At 50.5% G+C, this 27,694-nt stretch overlaps 1 protein-coding gene across 3 annotated transcripts in view; it reads left to right on the top strand.

Annotated features, from left to right (window-relative positions):
* Positions 1-10,401: 10,401 nt before the first annotated feature.
* Positions 10,402-27,694, top strand: part of TNFRSF11A (TNF receptor superfamily member 11a) — a 60,015-nt gene continuing 42,722 nt past the window's right edge. The window contains exon 1 of one of the 3 annotated variants that reach the window (XM_043444046.1): positions 10,402-10,562. In XM_043444046.1, coding sequence (XP_043299981.1) covers positions 10,488-10,562 — 75 coding nt within the window. In that variant the 5' untranslated portion in view covers positions 10,402-10,487. Of the gene's footprint in view, positions 10,563-15,116; positions 15,636-27,694 lie in introns of those variants that run through there. The other 2 variants (XM_043444045.1, XM_043444047.1) reach the window with 2 other exon arrangements.

Below are 27,694 nucleotides of genomic sequence, written 5' to 3' on the forward strand. Positions count from 1 at the left end.
GGTAACAATTTTGCTGTATTAATCTGAGAACGATGCTTGAGTGGTAGCATCACTATATGTATATACCTCTATACACAGCATCTTTGACCTTCATCTGTTGGCATCAGCACCCCTTTTGAGAGATTACTTGCTAAACATCAGATTAACTTACAACCTGATTGAAATTGTGAGTAATTTAGGTAACTTTAATGGGGTATCAGTTCAGGTGCTATCAAGCTTCCTTTCCTTATTGGAAAAGAAAAAATGGTTCAAATAAATAGTCTCTGAACTAAACTATAAAGTTTGGGGACGTGAAATCAGTGTGTACTGAGTTGTCTTTTCACGAATCTGCTTTTTAAGATAAACTATTTTAGGCCATTATTTGACCTTTAAGAACATAACTTTGTGTAGACCCACCTTGTGGATCTTTGAACAGTGATAGCCAACTGCAGTGAAGAAAAGCACAAGTGAGGCACTGTGCCGTGCGCACGTGGCCTAAAGAGCTCGACGCAGCTCGTCTTCATATCTCTGGCTCTGAGCAGCCCATTTATCAACAGACCTTACCACGGTTTCTAAGCCATTTGTAAATGTAGTAAAACCATCCCTTTCTAAAGATTATAAAGTCATTCACTACTCGACATGTGTATTATTTATGGAGTACCTGTGTTGTGCTAGGCACGGGAGGCAATGAAGAAGGCCAACATAGAACCGAGCTTGCAGCCAGGCAAGGAAACAAACAGGTTGAGAGGGCAGGACTGAGGAAGACGTACCTTAATTAGGGTGAGCACTTTGGAAGGCCTCCGTAAGGTGACATGGTACCTGAAAATTAGGAAGATTTACCCATGTGAGACCAGGAAGAGGAAAAAGAGCAATGTGTGCATAGGCCTTGGTGTGTTTAGGGAATTGGAAAAAGAAGACCAATGTGACTCCAGCATTTTGAATGTGATGGTGTATCAACAGATGAAACTGGAGAGGAGTATAGCCAGATCACACAGGTTCGATCCCTAGGTCGGGGAGATCCCCTGAAGTAGGAAATGGCAACCCATTCCAGTATTCTTGCCTGGAAAATTCCATGGATGGAGGAGCCTGGTAGGCTACAGTCCGTGGGGTCGCAAAGAGTTGGGCTTGACTGAGTGGCTTCACTTTCTTTTCACATGGTTGAAGTAGTAGACTGAGTTGATCCAGTTTACATTATGGTTGGACCTGAGAAGGCAATGGCGCCCCACTCCAGTACTCTTGCCTGGAAAATCCCATGGACAGAGGAGCCTGGCGGGCTGCAGTCCATGGGGTCGCGAAGAGTCGGACACGACAGCGACTTCACTTTCACTTTTCACTTTCATGCATTGGAGAGTCGGACACGACTGAGCGACTTCACTTTCACTTTTCACTTTCATGCATTGGAGAAGGAAATGGCACCCCACTCCAGTGTTCTTGCCTAGAGAATCCCAGGGACAGTGGAGCCTGGTGGGCTGCCATCTATGGGGTCGCACAGAGTCGGACACGACTGAGGCGACTTAGCAGCAGCAGCAGGCTTTGTAAGAATGCCCTGGAAAGAGGCAGGAGTAGAGGCTGCAGGGGCTTCCCCGGTGGCACCCGTGGTAAGAACCCACCTGCCAATGCAGGAAACACGAGAGAGAACGGTTTGGTCCCTGGGTTAAGAAGATCCCCTGGAGGAGGGAATGGCAACCCACTCCAGTATCTTTGCCTGGAGAATCCCATGGACAGAGGAGCCTGGTGGGCTACAGCCATGGGGCCGCAGAGTCGGACACGACTGAGCGACCCAGCAAGCATGCAGAGGCTGCAGGCAGAAGCTAAGGCAATGTCTAAGCAAGAGATGACGGCAGCCTGGACAAAAATGGAGGGGGAAAAACTGAGGGAAATTTGGGACGTAATATTGGCATGACAGCTTGGGTATGAAGAGTGAGGGGAAAAGAAAAATCAAAGGTGTCACTGAGATTTTTGGCTGGATTCACTGAATAAATAGTGATAACAGTAAGGAAATTTTAGGAGTGAATCTACAGTTTTATTTGAGATGTGCCAAAATCGAGATATCTGAGAGGTATGTGTCTCGAGGTCAAATGAGAAGTTAGTTATCCAAGTCTGGGTCTCAACAGAGGTCAAGGTTGAAAATACAGGTCGTGGAGTCATTGATATTTGAGTAAAACCCTGAAACTAAATGAGATGGCCTGGGGAGAGAGTAACCGTGGAGGAGACCCGAATCTGAGCCCTGAGACGCTCTGGTATCTGGAAGTTCAGTACAGCAGGAGGAGCTGCTCAAAGACTCAAGGGAAGTGAGGCTGGAGAGAAACCAAGAAAGGGTGGTTTCTTGCAAGCAAAGAACACCCAAGGAGCAGCGGTGGCCCCTCGGCAGTCAGTAGGAGGGTGGATCTAAGATCGGCGGAAGATTACAGTCACTGATGACGTCAGTAGTAAGCTCAGGGCTTCGGTGGAAATAGAGGCCTGATTGCAGAGTGTGAAGGGAGACAGGGACGGGAAATGTTGCCATAAAGGGGAGCAGAAGCCCTGGCATCTAGCAAGGAACGTGAGGTCCAGGAGAGGTGTGGAGGGGAGTTTTGGAACAAGAGAAATTAGATCTGTACATAGGCTGCAAACTGAGAGAGAACGGTGATGCAACAGCAGCAGTAGGCAACGGCTGTGGAACAGTGAGGTCCCTGAGACGGCGAGGGGCGCGGTTCAGGACACGAACGCGTCGGGCCTCCTCCGTACTTGGGAGAGAATAGGTGCACTGGAGGTAATTTGGTAGATGTAGTGCTGGGAAGGTTTGGGGTTTTCCATCTCTTCACAGTAAAGTATGAAGCAAAGATAGTGTGGCCGGCATGTGGAAAGTTTTGGAGGTTTGAGGAAAAAGAAGGTAGAAATCTTTGTCTCCAAGAATGGCAGAGTATTATGGATAGAATTGTTAAATTGACAAGCAATTGTGAAAGCTGATTTGAGAATAGTAATTACAAATTTTAAGAAAGGCAGTTAACACAATTGTGGTTTGTTTGTTTGTTTTTTCTTCCAGACAAAATTAGCTGGTCAGAACAGATGTGAAGTATACCTACAATAAAGTAGAACCAGGTCTAGGTTTTTCCAGGTGCAAAAGATGAGGAGAAAAGACAAGGATAGTAAACCTCTTGCAAAGAAATTATCATCGTGATAGACCCATAGAATCGAGCTGGGAAAGGGGGGAAACAATCGCACAGATGGTCCTAAATAAAGTCAACAATATGTAAGTGAGCTGGAAAGAGCTTCCTTTGAGAGTAGACGTGAAAAGCAAATACTATACCTGTCCAGCCTTTAGGAGCACAGAGCTCTGTGGAAACAAAATGGAAAAGCCTCCACTCTAAAAAATAGCAATGAAGGTGATGTTTTAGGGGTGATGGTGGTTTAGTCCCTAAGTCGTATCTGACTCTTGCAACCCCATGGACTGTAGACCACCAAGCTCCTTTGTCCATGGGGTTTTCCAGGCAAGAATACCAGATTGGGTGGCCATTTCCTCCTCCAGAGCATCTTCCCAACCCAGGGATCGAACCCAGGTCTCCTACACTGCAGGCAGTGTTTTTACCAAGGGGTAATCAGGATTCAATTAGCATAAGATGAGTCCAAGAGAAGAAGCTGAGGATGTCGATGAGAAATCTGAAGACAGACCTTGAGTTCCTGTGTGCCCAGAGGGAAGGGTTAGAGATTAAGGGGATTTTTCTCTGACGTCTGCTGTGTGAATCTGGTCAAGCTCCTGGAGGTAAGAACAAACGAGGAGGAGGGGCCTCTGACGGGGATCCCTGGAGTCTGTGACTCTTAGACTTGTCCTCTCTGGGCCTGCAGCAATTGATCGATTACAGTTCTAGTTTTTCCACCCCTGCCTTGGTTCCCACAGAGGTTATAGCTTGTGAGTTTTCTGCTCTGATAATTTGTGATTCTCTGTATTTGCCTGTCAGTCTCTCCAGTTTGGGGGGCAGTGGTATGCCCTGGTACCTCCCTTCTCTTAAATGGATTTAGGGAGGGTTACTGATTTCCCGGTGGCTCAGTAGGTAAAGAATCCGCCTGCAGTGCAGGAGACTAGGGTTTGATCTCTGGGTCGGGAAGATCCCCAGGAGAAGGAACTGGCAACCCACTCCAGTATCCTTGCCTGGGACAATCCCGTGGACAGAGGAGCCCGGCGGGCTACAGTCCATGGGGCCGCAAGAGTCAGACACGACGATGAAACCATTGATTGCTTTTGACTCGTCAGGACAGAGTGGCGGCTTCAGGCTCCCTGCATGTGGGACTGGAAACAGGAAGCAGCACAGATTTTTTTTTTTTTTTTAATGCAAAACACAGAAAAGAGGGTAAAAGTCATTTGGGGCCGAAGGGAATAGAGAGATTGGGCAGAAATGTTATTTGAAGAGAGAGTGGACACAAAAACTTTTAAGCTATCAAAAAATATCAAGAGAGGCCATGAATCACAAACAGGATCAATTCAAAGAAAACTAAGCCTACTCACGTTAGCGTAAACCTGCGGGAAACCAAATACTAAGAGAAGATCTTAAAAGCGGCAACTGTAAGGATGATAGTTGGCATATCAACAGAAAACAAAGCAATTATGTTTTTTAAATGCTGAGGGAAAATAACTGCCACCCTATGACTTCAAATGGAGGCAAGTTAAGGTATTTTTAGACCCTCTTCCCCTATAAAAAAAAACCCCCAAAACAGAATTTGTTACCAGCCGACTCACACCAAAGAAAAACCCTAGAAAGTAATTCAAGCAAAAGGAAAGTGATCCTAGGTAGCATCTCACAGAGGCAAAAAGGCATATGGAGCAAATAAAGGATAAATAGGGACTTCCCTGGCGGTCCAGTGGCCAGGACTCTGCGCTCCCAATGCAGGGGGCCTGGGTTCGAGCCCTGCTCAGGGGACTAGATCCCACATGCCCCAACTAAGACCCAGTACAGCCAAGTATGTTTTCTTTTTAAAAAGGTAACAGGAAAATATAAAATGTTAAAGAAGTAAGCAATGTGCTTTTAAAAGAATCCACAGGTTAAGGAAGCTATGACAAAATTAGAAAACATTTTTATTAAATAATGGGAAATATGAAACTTGTGAGATAAAACTAAAGCCATGATTACAGGGAGCTGTACATACAGCTTTAAATACATAAGTGAGAAAAGAAGGCTTAAGGTCAATTAACATTCATTTTAAGAAGTTTGAAAGGAACCATGAGGCAGAAGAATCAATAAAGATCAGAAATTAATGAAATAGAAAACTCAAACATAACAATAAGGAAGATGAAGAAAGATAAAAATTTGATTCTAATGAATTGAACTAATAAATCTGATTAAACCCCAGCAAGACTTACCAAGAAAATGAGAAGGCATAAATAAATCACCAGGTGTTGTTCAGTCACTCAGTGGTGTCCAACTCTCTGACCCCATGGACTGCAGCACGCCAAGCCTCCCTGTCCATCACCAACTCCCAGAGCTTACTCAAGCTCAGTCCATCGAGTGGGTGATGCCATCCAACCATCTCATCCTCTGTCGTCCCCTTCTTCGCCCTCAATCTTCCCAGCATCAGGATCTTTTCCAGTGAGTAAGCTCTTCGCATCAGGTGGCCCAAGTATTGGAGTTTCAACTTCAGTCCTTCCAATGAATATTCAGGACTGATTTCCTTCAGGATGGACTGGTTGGATCTCCTTGCAGTCCAAGAGACTCAGGAATTTTTCCAACACCACAGTTCAACAGCATCAATTCTTCAGCAGTCAGTCTTTATGGTCCAACTCTCACATCCATACATGACCACTGGAAAAACCATAGCTTTGAGTAGACGGACCTTTGTCGGCAAGGTAATGTCTCTGCTTTTTAATACACTGTCTAGGTTGGTCATAGCTTTTCTTCCAAGGAGCAAGCGTCTTTTAATTTCATGGCTGCAGTCACCATCTGCAGTGATTTTGGAGCCCAAGAAAATAAAATCTCTCACTGTTTCCATTGTTTCCCCATCTATTTGCCATGAAGTGATGGGACCAGATGCCATGATCTTAGTTTTCTGAATGTTGAGCTTTAAGCCAACTTTTTCACTCTGCTCTTTCACCTTCATCAAGAGGCTCTTTAGTTCCTCTTCTCTTTCTGCCATTACCAGTATTAGAAACTAAAAAGAAGAAATCCTTACAAACTACATTAAAAATATGAGATTTTATAAATGACTGTACACTAGTGAAGTTAAAAGATTAGACAGAATGAACATACTTCTATTTAAACACACACACACACACACGCACACACACTTCTTACCAAAACCAACAGAGAAAGAAACAGAAACTCTGTCGAACTCTGTGTCTCTTAAATACAGTGAACCTGTTATGTGAAACCATGCCATAAAGAAACCTCCATGCCCAGATGGTTTCACGGGTGAATTCTACCAAACATTTAAGGAAAAATAATGCCATATTATACAACTTTTCGAAGGTCTTCCATATACCTCAGTCTTGTCCAGCAAAACACTGACAGCAAAACTTGACAAGACCCAATTCAGGAAGGGTTTGACAGGCCGGTCTCTCTCACAGACCTGGATACTAAATTTCTTCATGTCATTAAGGGATAGTATTGCCCCTTGATTTATCTGTGAGTGAACACTTATTTATCAAGGTTTACTTTGGTTTAAAAAGTGTTTTATGGGTGAGATGACAGGAAGAGCAAACAGAGCAAATAATAAAAGCATTTGTATTTACTAGTGAGCTTTTACTGAAAGATTTGTAAAGTCTGATGTTCACTTAATGACTTCACTTTTTATGAATTTGCTTTAGCTCTGTGCCCAGTGATTATTTTCTGTCACCACATGAAAAAAATTATATAAGCTGATTAATTCTCATTCATGTGGACATTTGTAAGCATTTTATTAACAAGATTGTATCTATTTTCTGGTGCCTAGTACAGACCATTAAAATACAATACTATTGATATAATACTTACAAACCATTCACCTGAAACAAAAATGACAGCCATATTTTAATTTACCTTTTTGATTCTTGAACCTTAAAAACTTCTTGCAGAAGTGGGGAGTACTAAGGCTTTCCAGGCTTAGTTGCACATTATCCACGTAAAACAGTTTTCAAATAAAGCTATGATTCCTTTATTTTTCTTCCTGGTACAAATAAAACAAATCACCATTGGCTGATTACTCTGTAAAAATTGGAAATGTTTAATAAGTGTTAAAACATCTATTGTTTAAAATGAATTTTTCATTTATTACATATAACCAAAATTTAATTGTACATGTGCTTATAAATGGACTTATAAAAATGATAAATAACACTTTCTGTAAATGATGAGAAATCTCTTTAGTTATAGTGCAAGCATTCTTCACTTAATAGGGAAAATAGTATTTGATTTAAATTTCATGTTTCTCATAATAATGCTATTTATTATAATAATAATAAATTATTATTTAACATAATAACAAGCTCATTTTAATGATCTTGTTAACAACAAATTTATTCTACTTAATTCTATTTAATCTCTATAAAGTATTTGAATTATTTGAGTGAGCTGTAAATATAGAAATAGAGTCTTTAAAAGTAATTATTTTCTTCAGTTAAACTTGTTTTAGTAGATTTAATATGCTAACCCGGGCATTCTGTTGTTTAGAGTGCTTCCAAAACCAGCACACTCACCTCTGGGACTTTCCAAGCAGAAGTTTTAAGTCCCCTAATCTTTTTTGAAAAAAGAAGGGGTTGATGTTGGAAATATGCCAGGAGTAGGCCTTGGTATTTCTCATGAAGTGCCCCAGTGAGTGTACCCTCTCCCACAAGTCAGTTCCTTTTATCAAAATCAGAATCTCACACACAGCCATTTCCAGAAAGTCTGTCTCCACATTCAAGACAACAATAGGCCAGATAAATATTTTTTTAATCTGTAATTTTGTACAATTCCTATACTTACTTCATCTGGAGTTTTAACCTCTATTTACCAAACTTACATACCTGTCAGTTAGTACAAAAGTACTTTTTCCTCAGTGTAAACAGCTTAGGAACGTCAAAAGTTAAAATGAGTAGTTTCTACTTTTTCTTTTACAACTCACCTAATGCTAGTATTTGGTGCTTTAACCTAAATGTCCATCAACAGATAAATGGATAAAGAAGTTGTGATACACACACCATGGAATAATATCCAGCCATAAAAAAGAATGAAATGCCATTTGCAACAACATGGATAGAACTAGAAATTATCATACTAAGTGAAGTAAGTTAGCTTAATATGTGAAATCTAAAACAAACAAACAAAAAAAGAAACAAACGAACTTATTTAGAAAAGAGAAACAGACTTACAGGCATAGAAAACAAACTTATGGTTACCAAACAGAAAAGGGGAGAAGGGATAAATCTGGAGTCAACAGATATATACCCACTATATTTAAAATAGGTAAGCAACAAGGACTTATGGTATAGCACCATCAGTATCTTGTAATAACCTATAACTGAAAAAAGAATAAATATAACCAAATCACTTCACTATATAAACTAACGCAGTGTTGTAAATCAACTATAATTCAATTTTTTAAAACCTGAGCAAAAACTGGTGCTTAGTAATAAGACACACTCCAGAGCCAGACATCCAAGGTTTGAATCCCAGCTCTGTCACTTATTGCAGCTGACCCAAGGGTAAGTTATTAACCTCTATGCCTCAGTTTCCTCATCTGTAGAAAGGGTATATTATTCCTTGCAAAACTGTTGCAAGGATTAAGTGAATTTGTAAATGTAAATATGCTATTAGTATTTGCTATTGTTGTCTCTCCAGAAACTTTCTTTGCTTAGATAAGTAAAATCATGTTTTTTATTATTTTTTACAGACATGGGGGACGATATTACTCTGTGACTAGCTTTTTCTACTATGATATGTCGTTGCTTTGCCAAAGGATATTTGCACTTTTAATTTTTTTAACCAACACTACAGATTGCTTTCCAAAAGGCGCAAAAGTAACTGGGCAGGGTACCCCTCAGGCTGCCCAGGAGGGAGTCAGAAAGTAAAGCAACCAGCAGCACCAATGGAAGTATGCTGGTGTAAGGGTCTTACCTATACCTAAAGTGGCAGGGTTCCATCTGAAGGCAGACTGTGATGCCATAGTCATATTGCAAACCCAGAACTAAAAAAACAAAACAAACAGGAGGTATATAAAATAAGCTACCAATGGAGAAAAAAAAAACATAACCCTAAAAATACTCAAATCATCCAAAAGGAGGTAAGAAAAAAATGAGCAAAGATGGAATAGAGAACAAATAGCCGGACTTAAATTTTACCATATTTATAATCACATCGAAGTGAAGTGTTGGTCGCTCAGTTGTGTCTGGCTCTTCGCGACCCCTTGGACTGTAGCCCGCCAGGCTCCTCTGTCCGTGGGATTCTCCAGGCAAGAACACGGGAGCGGGTAGTCATGCTCTTTCTCCAGGGGATCTTCCCCACCCAGAGTCCGAACCTGGGTCTCCTGCATTGCAGGCAGATTCTTTACTGTCTAACTCCCTTATCAGCTACATGATTTGCAAGTATTTTCTCCCATTCATTAGGTTGTTCAAGCCTCAAGGCAATTCACTCCAGTATTCTTGCCTGGAGAATTCCACGGACAAGAGGAGGCTGGCGGGCTACAGTCCATGGGGTCGCAAAGATTGGACACGACTGAAGCGACTTAGCACAAGCACCCAAGTGGGGAGGGCTTGGAGGGGTGTCTCTGACACTTTTCCAAGAGCTTGCCCGGCTCTGCTGTCAGCCACAGGCTGCTCTTTCTTTTCTTCTTTGGCCAAGGCGCGCCGCTTGTGGGGTCTTAACCAACTCATTTGAAAAGACCCTAATGCTGGAAAAGACTGAAGGCGGGAGGAGAAGGGGACGACAGAGGATGAGATGGTTGGAAGGCATCACCCACTCGATGGACTGAGCTTGAGCAAGCTCCGGGAGTTGATGATGGACAGGGAGGTCTGGCGTGCTGCAGTCCATGGGGTCGCAAAGAGCTGGGCACGACTGAGCGACTGGACTGAACTAAACTGAACTGAGCTGAGCTAACCCCCAGGGGACTGAACCTGCGCCCTCGGCAGTGATCGCGAGGAGTTCTCCGCCTGACCCTTGGTCGCGGGGCATTCGCTTCGGGAGGTCCCGGCCTGGAAGCCTGAGCGCGGGCTTGGGGCGCGCGCCGGGCGGGCCGGGGCCACCGGGCTACCTTCTTTCAGGGGAATCTAAGCCCCGAGGGTCCCGGGATGCGGGCCCGCAGTGTCTGCGGGAGCCTCCCGAAGGCAGGAGCTCCGCGGGGGCGCGGCGAGAGCCCCCGGATCACCTCCAGCCCCAGAGCGCGCGGGACGCGGGCGCCGCCCCCAGAGTCCCGGCCCCGCGCCGGGCGCTGCCGGAGGAGGGCGCAGCGCGGGCCGGGCGGGTGCCAGGGAACGGGGCGGGACTGGGCGGGGCTGGACGGGGCGGGGCGGGCGGACCCGACGCCCCAGGCCGCTGCGCCTGCAGCAGAGGCCTCAGAGCGGGCCGCCGTCCCCCGCCCTCCGCGCCATGGCCTCGCGCGCCCGGCGGCGCCGCCCGCTGCCCGCGCCGCTGGTGCTGCTGGCGCTGCTCGGCCGGCTGCAGGTAAGGAGGCCGCCCGCCCCGCTCGCCCCGCGCCCCGGCTCCCTGCGCGCTCCCCGCGCGCGGTGCCTCAGCGGGGCCGGGGGCTCCGAGACTCTCACGGAGCCGGGGGGCTGAGGATTTGGGGCGGAGAGCGGCGGGGGGTGCGGTCGTACGGTGGGAGGAGGGAACCGGGGGCCGCAGGGATGCTGGGGTGCAGAACGGGGAGTTGCGGGACCCGGGCACCCGAACGCGGACACCTCCAAAAGCCACACTTAGGGGCAGGCGTCGGTGATGGAGCGTCTAGAGGGGCCCCCGCACGATCGCTGCCGCGGAGACAGCGGCGTAGACACTGCCCCTTCCCGTGTGGACGGACTCGAGAGAAAAGTTCAGAACCGCAGGCAGCGCCCAAGTTAAGCAACTGTCCTAAGTAGGATTCTCCTTTCGGGCCGTCTGAGCCCTCGGTCCTTGCCTCTACCTGCGCCTCGCACCGTCTCCCCACAGCCGCTTGGCGGCTGTCGGAAGGTGGGCTGGCTGATGCTCGCCCCGCGGCGGTGTCCAGCGCGCACGCCGAGACAGGGTTTGGTAGTTTAGTGGCTCAGACGGTAAAGAATCCGTCGGCAGTGCAGGAGACCCTGGGTTCTCCTTCCAGAGCTCCATCCCTGGGTCGGGAAGAGCCCCTGGAGAAGGGAATGGCAACCCACTCCAGCATTCTTGCCTGGAGAATCCCACGGACAAAGGAGATTTTTTTCTGAAAAAGGAAATAAGAAAAAAAAAAAAGAAAATCAGATTACTTTCTTACGTTCCCCTCTTTCCTTAAGTCTCCCTTCTCCCCTCCGATCCCACCGCCCCCCACCCAACTCCCCCGAACCTGCAAACAGTTTAAGATCAACCGGCTCAGGTTCCGGGCCAGAATGACATAGAATCATTTCTCAGAACCCCTGTGATGATGTTGGGACAAAATAGTGTTCACAGTTGGAAAAACCAACGCACCTGGGGCGCTTGAAGTCAGCCGGGGAGCCGGTGAGTAGGGCGCTGCTCTCCGGAGCAGCCCAGGACTCCCCTCTGCGGCCTTTCCCCTCGAGTCCCGGGGGCTGTTCAAAACTTAAGGGGGCTGGGGGGCCGGGAAACCAGCGTCTCCCGGATCCGGGTTCCCTCCCCATCCCAAGTCCTCTGGACAGAAGTTTCTCTATCAGATCACTTGGTCCAGTTGCCAGGTGAACAAAAGCAGTTACTGATTTTCTGTTCCCCTGGAGGAGAGCTATAGGGAAAGCCAGCCCCACAGTCCTCCGAAAGCCTTGGAAGTCCCTCGGAGGGAAGGGCAAGTCCTGGTGGTTTTCTGCTTTCAGCAGTTTCAGATTCCCCTGCTCTGTTAAGACTGGCTTAGGCTCTTGCTGACAGCTTCCAGAGGGAACAGCGCTTCTAGGGCCCTTTGGAGTGAGGAGAGATGGCAAATCAGCCTGGGACTAGCGCCTGGACCGGAGTACAGGCTGTGGGCTGGAGCAGACAGTTCTCAGGAAGATGCGGCCTGTCCCCTTTCTGCCTGCGGGAGCCTCTGGGAATGGCTGGGGGCAGGGAAGGTGGGAAAGCCTGAAGGCATTTCCTCATTGTAAGCCCTTCAGGTGTTGCCTAACGAAGTGTTCAACAGGTTGGACGGGTGTGCTGCCTTATTTGAACCACAGGATGAGGGCTCCAGGGAATAGCTACCACCTGAGAAAACCCTGCTCACTACACAGCATAAAAAAAAAAAAGCATCTCACAGTGTTAATTGCAAAAACTTCATGTGTACATATATGTATGTACATAGTGCTGTAGGTTCTAACACTGACTGCAGTCTCTATCAGAACTTTTCCTTCTCAGGACTTCCCTGGCAGTTCAGTGGTTAAGACTCCATGCTTCCAATGCGGGTGACACGGGTTGGATCCCGGGTAGGGGAACTAAGATCCCACATGCCTCACGGTGCAGCAAAAAAAAAAAAAAAAAAGCCAAAATACCCATTTATTTCTCAGAGCTATCTTTCAGCAAGTGCTATCTACTCTCCCCCACTACCCCACCCTTTCCCTTTGAGCTGCATGAATTATGTGCATTTTAAAATCATACCTAAACAGGAAATGGGGCTTCCCAGGTAGTTCAGTGGTAAAGAATCTGCCTGCTGATACAGGAGACTGTGGGTTCAATCCCTGGGTCGGGAAGATCTCCTGGAGAAGGAAATGGCAACCCACTCCAATATTCTTGCCTGGAGAATTCCACGGAGAGACGAACTGGCAGGCTACAGTCCATGGGGTTGCAAAGAGCTGGACACAGCTCAGCAACTAAAAAACAACAGCAAACAGGAAACAGTGAAGTGATGAAATGATTAGATGAAATGATTAGAACTGGAATAGTTCTAATCACATGATGTAAGCATGTGCCCAGTCTCCCCAGTGGAGATGCGTTGATTTTGAGCCGGGGTGGTCGTGTTCCCCCCCGCAGAGACTGTGGCTCCAAGCACCGTCCTGCAGTTACGGCTGCTTTTGGCCCACCTGTTCTATCAGTTCAAAGAAACGAATTGCCTTGGTGATTAGTTCTCACCTGCTAGGCAAGGCCTGAAGAACTGTTTAGTGTGGGGGAGTGGGATAGGTATCGCTTTTGTAAAAGAGTTGGCAAAAACAGCTTCCAGAAAGTGCCTTATCTGCAAGCATTGTATTTCATTTCATTAACATTATATTAAATCGATTTAAACATACCTGGAAGGCTATAATGTTTGCCTTTTAAAACATCCCTGCGATTGTATCTCTGTGCGCCTGTGTCAGTGAGGGCATGTGAGTTCAGATAGAAGAAGAGTATTTGTCTACAGAATGAAAAACATTGAAAACTTTTATGTTGATCGTTCTGCTGTTGGAGTTGAGAAACTATAGGAGCAGACTGTGTTCATCGAGGTAATTGATCACACAGCCGTGTTTATCCCTAGTAATCCAAGACCTAAGGGCAGAGTTGCTCATACCTGGGCCAGCAAGCGTGTTTGGTATTTGGGATGTAAAACCTTGTGCTGATGAGACAGAAGGCCAAGACACAGCTGGGTCTTCACTGTCCAGTCAAGAGGACAAGGCGGGTGAAGAGTAAGACGGTCTGTGACACGAGGCGGTGCAGGGAAGGAAGGAGGGATACAGCTGGAGGAACCAGGAAGGGCTTCGGAGGGGGATGCTCCCGAGGCCATCTTTGAAGGACGGCTGGGAAATCAGGGGTCCAAGGCAGTTGGGGAAGAAAGCTCTCTATTGGAGAAGTTGGCTTGAATGGTTTAGGGCTAAAGCAATCTTGCCAAGAAAAGAAAACCCACATATTTTTATGACTTTATGGCTAGCACATAGCACTCTGTAAAGCTAGCTGAATTCAAGGAACCCTGCGGCAGACAGAACAGTAAACATTTACAGTCTTTGAGATAACACTTGTATGGCTCTTGTCGAGGTGGTGAGGTAGACTAACCAGGAACAGAGAGGTCGTGGGCCCTGGAAGGCCCTTGGGGAGACCCCACCGAGGAAACCCCCGGGTGGGGCTGCAGGGTTCACGGGTGCCCGCCCTGGCCCGACAGTCTCCCTGCCCTGCCAGCCCATCCTGGCGGGAAGACCTGGCCATGTGTTCCTACTTTGTTTAGAGAGTCACAGACTCCAGGATCAGCGCCCTTTTCGTTGGTTTTGTTGATCACAGATATTTCAAATGCTCCCCCCCCCATTATTTCCTTCCCACCACTTCCCCTGAAAATGGCACATCTGTAATCTGAATGTATTCTCTGTGTTGATAAGGAAATATGAGTTTGCTTTTACAGTTATCTACCAGAAATTCTTATGCCAGGAAAACTGAAACAATAAAGGTGTATCTTTGAAGGTCAGTAAATCAGTGTTTTATGAGGCCATGAAAAGGGGAGTTCCAAGCCAGGGCCTCCTTTGCAGAGAGTGCTGTTTGAAGAAGGAGCCACGTGAACTTTCTCTGCTAGCTCAGTATTAAAATTCCCCCCATTCTGTTTTCCTATTTTTGAAGTGAAGTGCATGGGAAAAGAGAGCAGAGTGTTTTCCGCATGTGTGTCCAGAGGAGGCTGGCGGGCCCGTCTTGCTGTGGATGTGGGTCTGCATCCCGCCTGGACAGTCCTCAGCTCTCCAAGTGACTCACGCCCCGAGGCACCCACCCTCTGGCCAGGGAGGCGGTGGACAGCCATGGCCTGTCTGCTCTCTGCCTGCAGAGTCCAGACCCCAGCCCGCAAGAGAAGCAACACCCGACCCCACCTCAGCCACCCCGTGCCGCGGTGGTTGGGATCCTCCCCCACCTTCGCCGGCAGCTGATCCCACCACCTGTAACTTCCCCACCAGGTTCTTAGGCAGTCAGGCCCTTTCTCCTTATGTGTCCCTCCGGCTGCCATCTGGGAGCTTAGACATTCAGTCGTGTCAGAGTCTTTGTGACCCCACGGACTGTAGCCCGCCAGGCTCCTCTGTCCATGGGATTCTCCAGGCAAGAACACTGGAGTGGGTGCCACTTCCCGACCCAGGAATGGAACCCGTGTCTCCTGTCTCCTGCACTGGAGTGGGTCGCCATGCCCTCCTCCAGGGGGTCTTCCCCACCCAGGGATTGAACCCTCGTCTCCTGTCTCCTGCATTGGCAGGTGATTCTTTAGTGCCACCTGGGACGCTCCAAGCCCTAAGCTGCCACGTGGGACCTTCCCGTGGGACCCACGGCTAGAAACACAGATTAAACTCCGCTCATCCTTTCCGCCCCAAACCAACCTCTGAGTCTGAAAAAAACCCAGAGTGAGACGGTGGGCTTCGGCAGAACAGAAGACCTGGTGGGTCTGATTTCTCAGCGAGCTCCTGAGGTCTGACGCTGAGCGGCGGCGCGCGGCCCAGCACGTATCTCTGCCCTCCATCCGCGGGCGCTGTCAGCCTGTTTCCTGCCGGGCCGGCCTGCCGGCTCCCCCAGCCCTCCCCCCTGCCTGGCCCTGCTGGTCTAAGGCAGCCCCGTCAGCATTTACGCTCTCGCCTGCGTGGATGTGTGCTCACGATCCGTCTGTCCGCGTCCTGTGGGCCAGCGGTGACCTCCAGCCTCAGGTTTCCGTGGGCTGCCATGTTCAGGGTAAGAAAGAGGACTGTGTTGAACGCGTTCATTTAGCTCAACAAAAGGAGCGCCTCCTCCCGGCGGGACGCCGCGGAGAGCAGGGCCCAGCCCTGGTCTCCAGGCACCGCTCAGCCTAGCCGCGTGCAGACGGAACGCGACAGGACCCCGGCGTCCCCGGAGCGCGCCCAGAATGCGGTGCGCGCCCAGGGCCAGAGAGCCTTCACCGGCTTGGAACCGTCGGGGGATGGCCCCATTTTCTTGCTGTGCGGCTGTGCACGTCTAAGGCGCAGAAAGAGGGCAAGGGGGCGGCCTGTGGGCGGGGGTCCGAGGCTGGTGGGTGCCCTGCCTGGCGGTGGGAGCGGCTTGGGGGGATAGCAGGGGTGGACGGAGTCCAGTGTTTGGGGTAATTACAGAGGGCAGTGTTCCCGGGCTGCAAGGGTAGGCAGCGAGAGGGAGGCCGAGAAGGGCCTTATGTGCAAATAGTCTAGGTTTTACCCCTGCGTGTTGTGTGCCGGGGAGGGACGCTGTCAGATGTGCGGGTTGTGGGGAGCAGCGCCATGGGGAAGGGGGTGGGTCCAGGGGGCGGGAAGGAGGCCACGGCCCCTGCTCTGGGGAGGAACTTGGAGAAGCTTGAATGGGGTCAGGAAGGTGGCGAGATAAAGGAGGCAAGTGCAGGGTGCCCCGAGCTGTGCCGGGTGACGAAGACACAGGGGCAGAGGATGTGGTTGGACCGACTATTAAAAAAAAAAAAAGTGATAGATGTCCGGACAACACAGCTGACCATTTGCTGATATTTTTGCAGTTTATTAAGGAAACTTCTTAGTTCAAATCCAACTCAAATCAGTTTCAGTTTCAAGTAAAGGATTTCCACCCCCCCAAACAATAAAGAAGAATGTAGTTTAGGATATGGAATCCCATTTGCTTCGGATTATCGGACTATCGTATGGGGAAGCAAAATTCCTTAGAGCCCCTAGAGGTAAAAACAAGCCAAGAGCCCCAAGGCACTGGGCCCTGCAGGAAATTTGTGTGCTCTGGAATTCAGAGCCATTTCCTGGCCTAAAGGTGTCTTTGAATCAGAGGGTCAGGATGTAGGCAGAGTTTGAAAACTCAGGACTAAAGAGATAAGCGGCCAGCGGTCCCCCGAGCCCATCATCAGGGCTGGTGTGACCTACGCCATGGTCTTCCCACACTGCCCTCAGCGCACCCGCCCCCAGCTCAAGCCGTGTTTACCTTGGACGGCAGCTGGGCAGAGCTCTTTCTCCTGCAGGAGGCCCTTTTTCCTGGTGGATGTCGGTGCCTCAGCTGAGTGTTTCCCTTTCGCTCTGCCTGCCCCCTCTGCGCCCCCACCCCCAAAAGCCCTGGCCTCACAGGTGACACAGAAGCCCTCCTGGCACAGACAAAGGCAAGAGTGCTGCCAGGTCTCCAAGTGGCAGGAAGAACCATCGGCAAAAAAACCGACCCTTTGGGTTCATTGGAATAATAATAACTCATGACATTTCCTGTTCAGTGTTCACAGTACAAGAGCCACTTCCTCCAGCCACCAGAAATTTGAAGACTTTCCATGAAAAATGAGGAAGAAAAACTCTTTAACGTGTTGTGAACGTGATGGTTAAATCTGGGAGGTGGGAAGAGAACAGGGGGTCTGTCACACACGTCCTGTTAGCACCACGGCCTCTGCCAGCTCCTTACCTCCCCCAAATAGGAAGTGAGCCTTCTTTTCTGAGGTTCTGACTCTTTAAAAATATTTGCTCCTCTCCGCAATGTGCATGCATGCACACTAAGTCCTTTAGTCGTGTCCTATGCTTTGCGACCCCATGGACGGTAGCCCGCCAGGCTCCTCTGTCCACGGGATTCTCCAGGCAGGAACACTGGGGTGGGTTGCCGTGCCCTCGCCCAGGAGATCTTCCTGGTCCCGGGATTGAACCCGAGTCTCTTATGTCTCCCGCATTGGCAGGCGGGCTCTTGACCACCGGCACCACCTAACTTAAAAGCATGTCCTCAAGTAGCACAGACAGCTGCCAAGTGCCTGTGCAGTTGAAAAACTGTCAAGGGCTCCCAGTTCTGTACCCAGGGTAGAAAAGCAGCATCATGTCTGAAACGTGCGTGTTAACGGAGACTCTGGTCCCTGTTTCAAGCCTAGTGGGGATTAATCACATCTGCTCTGGCCCTGCTGTGCATCCTTCAGGAATTCTCCGCGGCCGGAACGTCCCTGAGGCCCTAAATCTAGTACTGTCACAGTGCAAGCCCGCTTCCTTGCATTTGCTCTGTCTGGGCGTGAAGATCCGCTGGTCACTGTCTCTATTTTCGTGTTTCTCTCTTTGAAGACTGTCAGCCCACTACTTCCTCTTACTCAAGTTATTCATGCGACTTCCTTTAACCTCTCTGTCAGCTTCTTTCTTTTCAATTCTCTGGATCCTGGCTTTGCAGTTTCATGAGGCGCTCTGGAAAACAGACCTCCCGTATGCGCCTGAGCCCCAGGACGCCCGCGCCTCGTAGGGAGGCTGAGACAGCCCGTCTGAGTCCCTCACAGTTAAGTGGGTCTAACGCTGCCAGGAGGGTCAAGCCAGGTGTCTCAGGCGTGCAGGGCAGGACACAGGGGCCCGCAAAGCCTCTGGGCCTGGAAGGAAGGACGGACATGAGGCCGAGGGCAGAGCCGAGCAGGAGGAAACCAAGGCCTGCTGGTGTCTGGGCCCCTAGCCGGCCGGGACAGGACAGGCCCTGGCCAGGTGGGGGCAGGCCTCAGCCCTGGGGAGGGGGCGGCCTGGACCCTGGGGGCTGAGAAATGCACATCCCCAGGCCCCAACGTCAGACACTCTGCGAGTGGGGCCCTCCATCAGTATCACACCCTCCGCAGGGGATTCTGAGGCACGCTGGCATTCGAGACCTGCTGCTGTAGACGTCAGAGTCCACGGAAAGATTTGGAGCTCAGAGCTAAACGAGTATTGCCTGATGACTGTCTTAAACGCACCTGCCACGTGTCGAAGCCCTCCCACGTGCCCGGCACATACGAGGTGCTGCTCGCAGATGTTTCATCCCCACTCCAGCTCGCCAGGAAGACAGGACTCATGCCCGGGGCCCCGTGAGCACGGCCCATCCGGGGCAGGCGTCTGCCCCGTGAAGCGGCCCTCACCCCACGGGAAAGCCGCTTCTGCGGTCGCTGCGTGACGGGCAGGGCGCAGACAAGGAGCGCTCCTGTCTGGGGGTGCAGAGAGGGGAGCAGGCTCCTTAGGGCTTGGGGAAACAGCACAGCCGGTCTGCATCTGTGGGGCCTGCTCAAGGAGGCTCGTCTGCGGAAGGCGCTCTGTTGCTGACTGTCACCAAGCAGAAAGGAAAAGGCTGTGACTTTAAGGCTGGGTTTAGGCGGGCACCCTGGGCAGCCTCAGCTCAGGGTCCATGTGCAGGTCGCTCCCTGACTCAGGAGGAAAAGAAATGTGACAGACTGAGTCACCGCTGCCACTTCCCGACGCAAGGGCATCTCTGACTCTGCAGCCCTTGGGCGCCGGGAATAAGCTGTCCTGTCCCTGCTGGGCCAGGCACCCCAGCCCTGCCCTGCATTTGTCAGGACGTCCCGGGCGTGTTCATCCCGTTCTGCCGCCCCCCAGGCTCTGTCCATGTGGGGGGCTGGGGGGCCCCTTCTGAGGGCCTTAGGTTTTCCTCGTCTCAGTTGGGGTCCCTGTGCCCAGGCCCCTGAGGTCCTATTTATGTGTCAGGTTACAAATGACCAAGGCACCAGGTGGTTGGATGGCATCACCGACTCCATGGACATGAACATGGGCAAATTCCGGAAGCTCGTGAGGGACAGGGAGGCCTGGCATGCTGCAGTCCATGGGGTCGCAAAGAGTCGGACAGGACTGAGCAACAGCCAAGACCCTAGAATGGACAGCTCGTCCTCGTAACTGCGTGGGGCGGTCCTCGGGACGAGGGATGCGGGAGTGATGGGCGCCCGCTGCTCTGCGCCCGGACAAGGGGCCGGGGTGGAGGGGGGCGTCCAGGAGAGGCCCTGTCCCGACGCCAGCTGGAGCGGCCGCGTGTGGGCCAAGCGGGCCTGCCTTCCGTCCCGTTCAAGAGCGAATCCGAGCCCAGGAAGGGATTTCCGATCTTGGTCTGGCCACCTGTTCCCCCCATGGTGTCTCTAACCCTGCCCCCGATTGGCAGAGCCCTTCCGAGCCCGTGCTAGGGAGCGTGAATCTGATTCAGAACTCGTAGGAAACCATTACAGTTTTCTGTAAGGGGAAGTTGTAAGATCACAATCAGCCCTTCAGGAAATGTTATTCATTAATTTACCGAGAATTTGAGCATTTGCTGCGTGCCTGGCACTATGCCACTCTGCTTATCACGCACAGTCTGAGTGGGCCGCCTTGTCTCCTTGTGAAGTAGAAGGGAGATAAGGGAGATGAGGACAGGAAAGCCTCGAGCGCGGTGCCTGGCAAGCGGGAGACGTTCCGTGAGGACCAGCTCTGCCCTGCTCGCCCCCTCGAGCCTCGCAGCGTCTGCTCGGCGGTGGGCGGGGCGGGTCTCAGGTCCCTTATGCGGATGGAGATTATGGTACCGAGGCCGGAAATGCGAGAAGTCCTGGCTCTCGGGCCTTGATGTCATCTCTGACCTTGCTCCTCCAAGACCAGCAGTGTCAGCGTCACCCGGGACTTGTTAGAGAACCTGCATCTTTCTGAGAGGTCCAGGAGGCTCGCTTGCGCAGTGCGGGTTCAGAAGCGCTGGTCTCTGAACAGTGGAGGAGAGTCCGATTCCCGTACCGGGCGCCGTGCGGCGCCAGGAGGTATTGAGTAATCTTGGGTGGCTGAGTTCACGTTCTTTGAAAAGTGTAGCTCAGTTGTGGCTGAGACAAGAGAAGGTCGAGCTCCATTGTGTGTAAGAAAGAAAGGAAGAGGGACGCGTTCAGCCAAGCCCAGGGATGGCCCTGGACGTGGGCTTTAATTCTTGAAAAGCAAGACAGATGAGGTCTGTCGAGCGTGGCAACGACTGTTCCAGAGGGGCGCCGTGGTGCTCCCCTCCCAGCCGCCGACCCCGGGAGGGTCTCCCCTCCGCGGCTCCCCGGGCCGTGGTCCTGCGGGCCCCGGCTCAGCACCCGGCGCGGGCTTCGTCCTTCCTTGAACGTGGGATCGAGCCGAAGTCCTAGGATGTGAGCCCACGAGGCCGCTGGAGGCTGTGAGACGCGTGGGGGGTCAGGGCCTCATGGCTCAGAGGCCCAGGACAGGCTCCGCAGGAGAGACGGGCCGTGCGCCCGGCAGGGGTGGGGGACAGCTGGCGATGGACCGGCGGCCGGGGCGGGGAGGGCGCGGCGAATCTGGGGGTCAGGGTTGACCCGGGAGCCGGCGGGCTCGCCAGAGTGGCATGGGGGGTGAGCGGGCCCCGGGGTCTCAAAGACAGGCAGTTCGCTCACTGGAGGTCCTGAGCAGGGGGTGACCCCGAAAGTGATGTGGGGGGCAGGCAAGTGGGGGAGGTGGGGAGCGTGCCGTCGACTGGAAAGAGCAGGAACACAGAAACCCACCGCAGATCTGCGGAGAATGGGTGCATGGGATGCTTGTACATGTATGGCCGAGTCCCTTCGCTGTTCACCCGAGACTGTCACACCATTGTTTGGTCATCGGCTGTACCCGCTACAAAAGAGAAAGTTTTTTAAAAAACAAAACCGCCGGTGATCCTCCGCGCCACTGGGAGAGGAGACAGTCCGGGTGGACGTGAGACCTTCCAGCACAGGGGATGAGCAGTCCAGGTATGAAACCTTCGCTTAAAGGACAGTGGCCGAGGCGGGGGGTTCACTGATCGGCCTCGCTGACCCGGCCCGAGCGTTGAGCAGGACCGCAAGGCTAGAAGAGGCCGGGGAGGGGCGCTTCTGGCCTCGGTCCTGGGCAGGGCCGCTGGGGAGACGGCAGGAGTGGATGGGGGCGGGACGGGGCAGGTGTGGGGGCCTGGGAGACCTGAGGGGCCTTCATCTCGGTCTGACCCATCTCTGACCTTGCCACTCGACACCCAGCGGTGTTGGCATCACCCGAGAGCCTGTCAGAAGTGCAGACCCCACCACTGAGAGGCGCCTCTGAATTCATTTTCCAGGTGATTTTGTGCACATTTGAGCAGCAGGCCGGGGGGCGTCCCTGGCGGTCCAGTGGGGACTTCACCTCCCAGTGCAGGCTGACCCCTGGTCAGGGGGCTAAGATCGCACCCTGGGGCCAAAAACCCAAAACCTAAGACAGAAGCCACATTGTAACAAATTCAAAAAACACTTTAAAAACGGTCCACATCAAAAAAAAAAAAAGAAAGAAAAGAAAGAAAAACAAGGGGGGCTTGGAGGGGGGGCAGTAAAACAGGAATTTTTTTTTTTTAAATGAAGCAGCCCAGGGCAGCCTAGTCCCTTCCCTGGCCCCTTTGGGGTCTAAAGGCCTTATTAGCTCGGCGCACTCCCACCATGGGCTTCCCTGGTGGCTCAGCTGGGAAAGAATCTGCCTGCAATGTTGGAGACCCGGGTTCGACCTCTGGTTCAGGAAGATCTCCTGGAGAAGGGAATGGCTACCACTCCAGTGTTCCTGCCTAGAGAACCCCATGGACAGAGGCGGCAGTCCACGCGGTGACAGAGTCAGACATGACTGAGGACTGACCCGTCACTTCCCCCGAAGAGCAGGGCAGAGCCCCGGCGTGTCCTGGACGCCCCGAGCAGCGCGCTCTGGGAAGCACGGGGCTCTGTAAGGTTACTGCAGGGAAGAGGAGAAAGGAGCTCTCATCTCAGATGAGTAAAAGTTAAAACAAAAAATTCAAGAATGGCAAAGAAAAAAAAGCCCCCCACACTGGGAGAATAAAGGGGGTATTGACAGGAGCCTGGGCTGGTTGGTGTGAGGACGAGTCAGCCGTCCTCATCGCGCTGTTTAGGAAACAGACGGTCCCGCCATTTCAGGTAGCGCACAGCTGCAGACTTGCTTCACCCCTCATCCCCCCAGAAGACAAAGACACTTGCAATTAAAGTTTTGAAATGCAAGGTTATTTCTTCATTTTCCCTTGGGCCATATGTTTTCTAGGAGCAGAGATAATACATGCATTGTGAGCAGAGAAAGAGAGATGAGCAGAAATCAATGGACCTTTGATATGCTCTTGTCTGAATAAGTTTTCTTTTTTAATGAGTTTATCTGGAATCAGGGTGATCAGGGGAAAAAAACGCTGATGGGGCCATAAAAACCAACTTTCGAGACAGCTCATGAAGTCGATTGTATTGTCTGCTAGATCGAAATGGTGACTATGCCAAGACTTCTAAAAGGCCACAATTACTCTACATTTTTACGGGGTTTTTTTTTTCCAATTAAATCTGACCTGAGTCAGATTTTTGTTTCTGTGTGCAGTATCTATTTTTAAAAAATCTCATAGCAAAATGGTTAAGATAGTAAATTTTGTTATGAGTATTTTATCTCAGTTAAACTTTAAAACTAAAAAATCTTATGACGAGTTATTTCCTCTCTGATGGTAAAAATAGCATGAAGGGCTCATTATCTAAAATGTTATGTCCACTGTGAACTGACAGTCAGCGTCACACTGTCCTGAAGCTGCAGGTACGTATTAACTCATGATGTGGATAAATTATGTCACCAGTTGTGTGAATCTAGACTTCCCATTAATCTGACTTGCTCCCTCACCATGCAGGTCTCCACTCAAAAGTCACCTCATCAGTGAGGCTCCCCTCATAATTCCATCACCTTATCTTATTTTTTTCATCGTCACCATTCCAGCCAGATTCCATTACATGTCTATTTCCTGTCACTCTTCTCCCAAGGACTATAAGCAAGGTCTCTCTCCGTCTAATATCTACTGTGTCCACAAAACTTAAAATTGTCTGTGGCACATAGGATGTGTTCAGTTAACATTTGGGGAATAAATGAATGCAATTTTAATTTGTTCCACTTTTAGGTTGTAAACTGACCAAGCACGTCTTACTTAAATGCTAAAGCTCCCTGATTATTTTCTGGAGAACCATGCAGTGATGTTGTTTAGATCGGGAAAGTTTTTCTTCAATAGGAAAATCAAGCATTTCTTTCAAGATGGTGAAAATGAATCCAAGGGCCCTACAGCCCTCTGGTAACCATTCTGGTCTTATGTAATGAGTCAGTGCTGCTGACAGCTAGGTCTAGTCCTGTGCACAAGTCCAGGCAAAATGAAATTACCCCATAAGAATGGATAAAGGACTTATGTAGACATTTCTCTAAAAGTGGCCAACAGGTGCATAAAATAGATATTCAGCATCATTAGTCATTAGGGAAGGGAAGGGAAGTGGCTCAGTCGTGTCCGACTTTGCTTCCCCATGCACTGTAGCCTGTCAGGCTCCTCTGTCCATGGAATTTTCCAGGTAGGAATACTGGAGTATGTTGCCATTTCCTTCTCCAGGGGATCTTCGCGACCCAGGGATTGAACCCAGGCCTCCCGCATTGTAGATGGACGCTTTATCGTCTGAGCCTCCAGGGCAGCCGTTAGGGAAATGCAGGTCACAAGCACGCTGAGTGGCCAGGCGGATAAGACTTGGTGCTCCCAATGCAGGGGGCCCAGGTTCAATCCCTGGTCAAGGAACTAGATCCCACATGCTGCAACTAACAGCTAGTGCTGCAAATAAACAAATTAATTAATTATAAAAAACCACACTCGTTAGGATCACTATTACCAAAAGAAATGAAAAATAACAAGTGTTGGGAAAGACATGGAAAAATTGGAAGCCTCATGCGTTTCTGGTGAAAGTGTTAGTCGCTCAGTCATATCCATTTCTTTTTCGACCCCATGGACTGTAGCCCTCCAGGCTCCTCAGTCCAAGGAGTTCTCCAGGCAAGAATACTGGAGTGGGTTGCCACTCCCTTCTCAGGGGATCTTCCCCACCCAGGGATGGAACCCGTGTCTCCTGCATCGCAGGCAGATTCTTTACCAGCTGAGCCACCAAGGAAGTCCTGGTGCATTTCTGGTGGGAATGGACTAAAATAGCGCAGCAACTATGGGGGGAATGTCTGGTGGTTCCTCAAAGAGCTGAACACAGAATGACTGTGTGACTCAGGTGTGGACTCCAGAGAACTGAAAACAAGAACAGAGCAGATTCTCGTGTGCCAGCGTTCACCGCGGCTCACAGCAGCCCTGTTCCCAACAGGGAAATGGCGGGGTAACCCACATATCCACCCACAGATGAGCGGATAGGAAACTGACGTATTCATACAATGGCATACCGTTCTGCCATCAAAAGCAATGAAGTTCCCACATAGGCTACACCACGGACGAACCTGAAGACCACGCCACATGAAATAAGCCAGACACAGAGACAAACCCTGTATGATCCCACTTACGCGGGGTACCTAGAATGGTCAAGTTCACAGAGACAGAAGGCAGAAAGAGGCTGCCAGGTGCTGGAGGAAATATGGCATCGTTCTTTAACTCCAAGGTTCCCAGCCAGAGGGGAGAAGGAGGAGTTACTGTGTAGTGCTTAAAAGAGTCTCTATTTGGAGTAATAAGAATGTTCTGGTGAGACCGTAGTGATGGTTGTACAACATCATGAGTCTAATTAATGCCACTGAACTGAACACTAAAAAATAATTCAAACGGCAAATTGTGTTATGTGTGTGTGTGTATATATATATATATATATGTATATTTTAAGTATATACATAAAATTTTCACTTTTCAAAGGGCTGATGTGAAAGAGCCAAATTCAGTGTTTCCAGATGGAGACAGCCCTTCCTCCCCTCCCTAAAGGAGCCTCTTCCTCGCCCTCCTGCCCGACCAGCACTGCCTGCCTCATGGGCTCACACCTGCTCTAGGCCTGGCCGTTCCGTCCCTGAGACTCTGGTCACGCCCCCATCAGACACTGCGTCGTCAGAAGGAGCGCGCCCTCTTATCGGCCTTTCTCACCACCCCTCTCTGCAGTCTGCTCCAAGTGTGGGAAAGTGTGAGTCGCTCAGTCGTGTCCCACTGTTTGCAACTCCCTGGACCATAGCCCGCCAGACTCCTCTGTCCATGGAATTCTCCAGGCCAGAATACTGGAGTGGGTTGCCTCTTCCTCCTCCGGGGATCTTCCCGACCCAGGGATCAAACCCTCGTCTCTTGCACTGGCAGGCAGATTCTTTACCATCTGAGACACCAGGGAAGCCCCAGGATGCTGCCGAAAAGGCCCCCATTTCTCCACAGCTGCCACGTCCTCCCGGTTCACTCCCTGGCCCCCTCAGCCCTGGGGCCCGCGCCCCTCGGGGTCTCCCCCGTCTCCTCCTCCTCCTGCCCAAGCATCCCTGGCTCCTCTGCCCCTTGCCCCTGCCCCCCAGCTTTGGGGTCCTCCCGCCGAGCTCTCTTCCCCTGTATCCCAGGCTGGGTTCCCTCCCCTTCCTGCTCCCGTAACCAGTGAGGGCTGCGTCCAGGCACTTCGTGGAACCTGATCTTCGGCAGACCAGGCCCTGGTCATTGCCTGGGTCCCCAGCTGCTAGTTCTCTCTCGCGGTGCCTGTGTGGTCCGGCGCTGCACGCTTTGAGAGGGTGGGATGGGCCCACGTCCTTGTCCTACACAAGCCTATGCCTTGCACGGGCACATGAGAACTCAGGAAAGATGTCCTTGAAGGTGTGATGATAGCAGAGCTTTTTAAGAGATGGGTGCTTTCTGTCATCAAACCCTAGACCAAGCTGAAATTTGCTTTCCGGTCATACCACATGAAAAGTCGCTTTGCAAGGTAAGGCAGATGACAGGCGGAGCAGTGACTGGCCTTCCTCTGCTGTCTGCAGATGAGGTCAGCTCCCAGCCCCTCGATGGGGAGTGGTCTGTACTTGGGGAGGGGGTACATTCCTGGTAGTGCTTTTCAGTGAGACCAGTAGTTGGCCAGCCGTGATGAATGCCTTCGAGCTGGAGTTTTGAATACTCTACCGCTGGAAACACATTCATAAAACACATTTTAGAATGTCCTAAATCCCTCAGTAGCAGCTCAGTTACTAATGCATTATCAATAGTAGTCACGATGTCATCCTTTTCTTCACATTCTTCTCAAACTAGACACATCTTTCCACGTTGTACCAATCAGAGACTAGATGAGCCTCAATTTTAGCAGCAGAATTTTCTTTTTCAAGAGTTGTATGTAAAATATATTTCTGTAAACGCAATCGTGGCTTCCTTGGTGATTTCAGTAAAGAATCCACCTGCCTGCCAATGCAGGAGAGGTGGGTTCAGTCCCCAAGTTGGGAATACCCCTTGGAGAAGAGAGTGACTACCCACTCCCATCTTCTTGCCTGGGAAATCCCCTGGACAGAGGAGCCGGGCGGGCTGCAGTTCACACAGTCTCAAAGAGTTGGACACCACTCAGCCATTAAACGACACCCACAGAGGGAGCTGTCGTATTTTAGACACTCAGGGAGTTTTCTGTGTAAGCCCTCTATTCTCTGTTACGTCATGACTTAGACCACGCACCTGGCTCGTATAACGCAGGGCTTTCACGCAGGTCAGTGGTCTCCCAGGGAGCGCTTAGGGTGATCTGGGTTGTTGGGGTGCATGGTTCAGTTCAGTTGCTCAGTCGTGTCCGACTCTTTGTGACCCCATGAATCGCACCACGCCAGGCCTCCTTGCCCATCACCAACTCCCGGAATTTACTCAAACTCATGTCCATTGAGTCGGTGATGCCATCCAACCATCTCATCCTCTGTCGGCCCCTTCTCCTCCTGCCCTCAATCTCTCCCAGCATCAGGGTCTTTACAAATGAGTCAGCTCTTTGCATCAGGCGGCCAAAGCATTGGGATGCGCAGGAGATCCCCCAAAGGCTGCCTGTTTATTTTCTTCGTCTCTTTCATTGGTAACATACCATCTTCATAGGTGCCTGTGTAATGTTCTGAAGTACGAAGTGTGAAGCTTGGGTTTGTGCGAAGAAAAAGTCTGAGTTTTCCTCTGTAAACCGTGAGCTTGAAATGCTGTCTGTTGAGCTTTTTGAAGTGAAAACGTCTAGCAGGGCATTTGGACATCCCTCCGTTCTGTCCCTGTTGACAGAAATCACTGGCAGGTTCTCGCAACCCCTTTATCAGCAGAAGCTTTGAGTCAGCTCACCCCCACCCAGCTTCCGCCGCCGCCGCCGGCTGAAGCCCCAG

This window comes from Cervus canadensis, chromosome 23, assembly GCF_019320065.1.
Source record: "Cervus canadensis isolate Bull #8, Minnesota chromosome 23, ASM1932006v1, whole genome shotgun sequence".
NCBI lineage: Eukaryota > Metazoa > Chordata > Mammalia > Artiodactyla > Cervidae > Cervus > Cervus canadensis.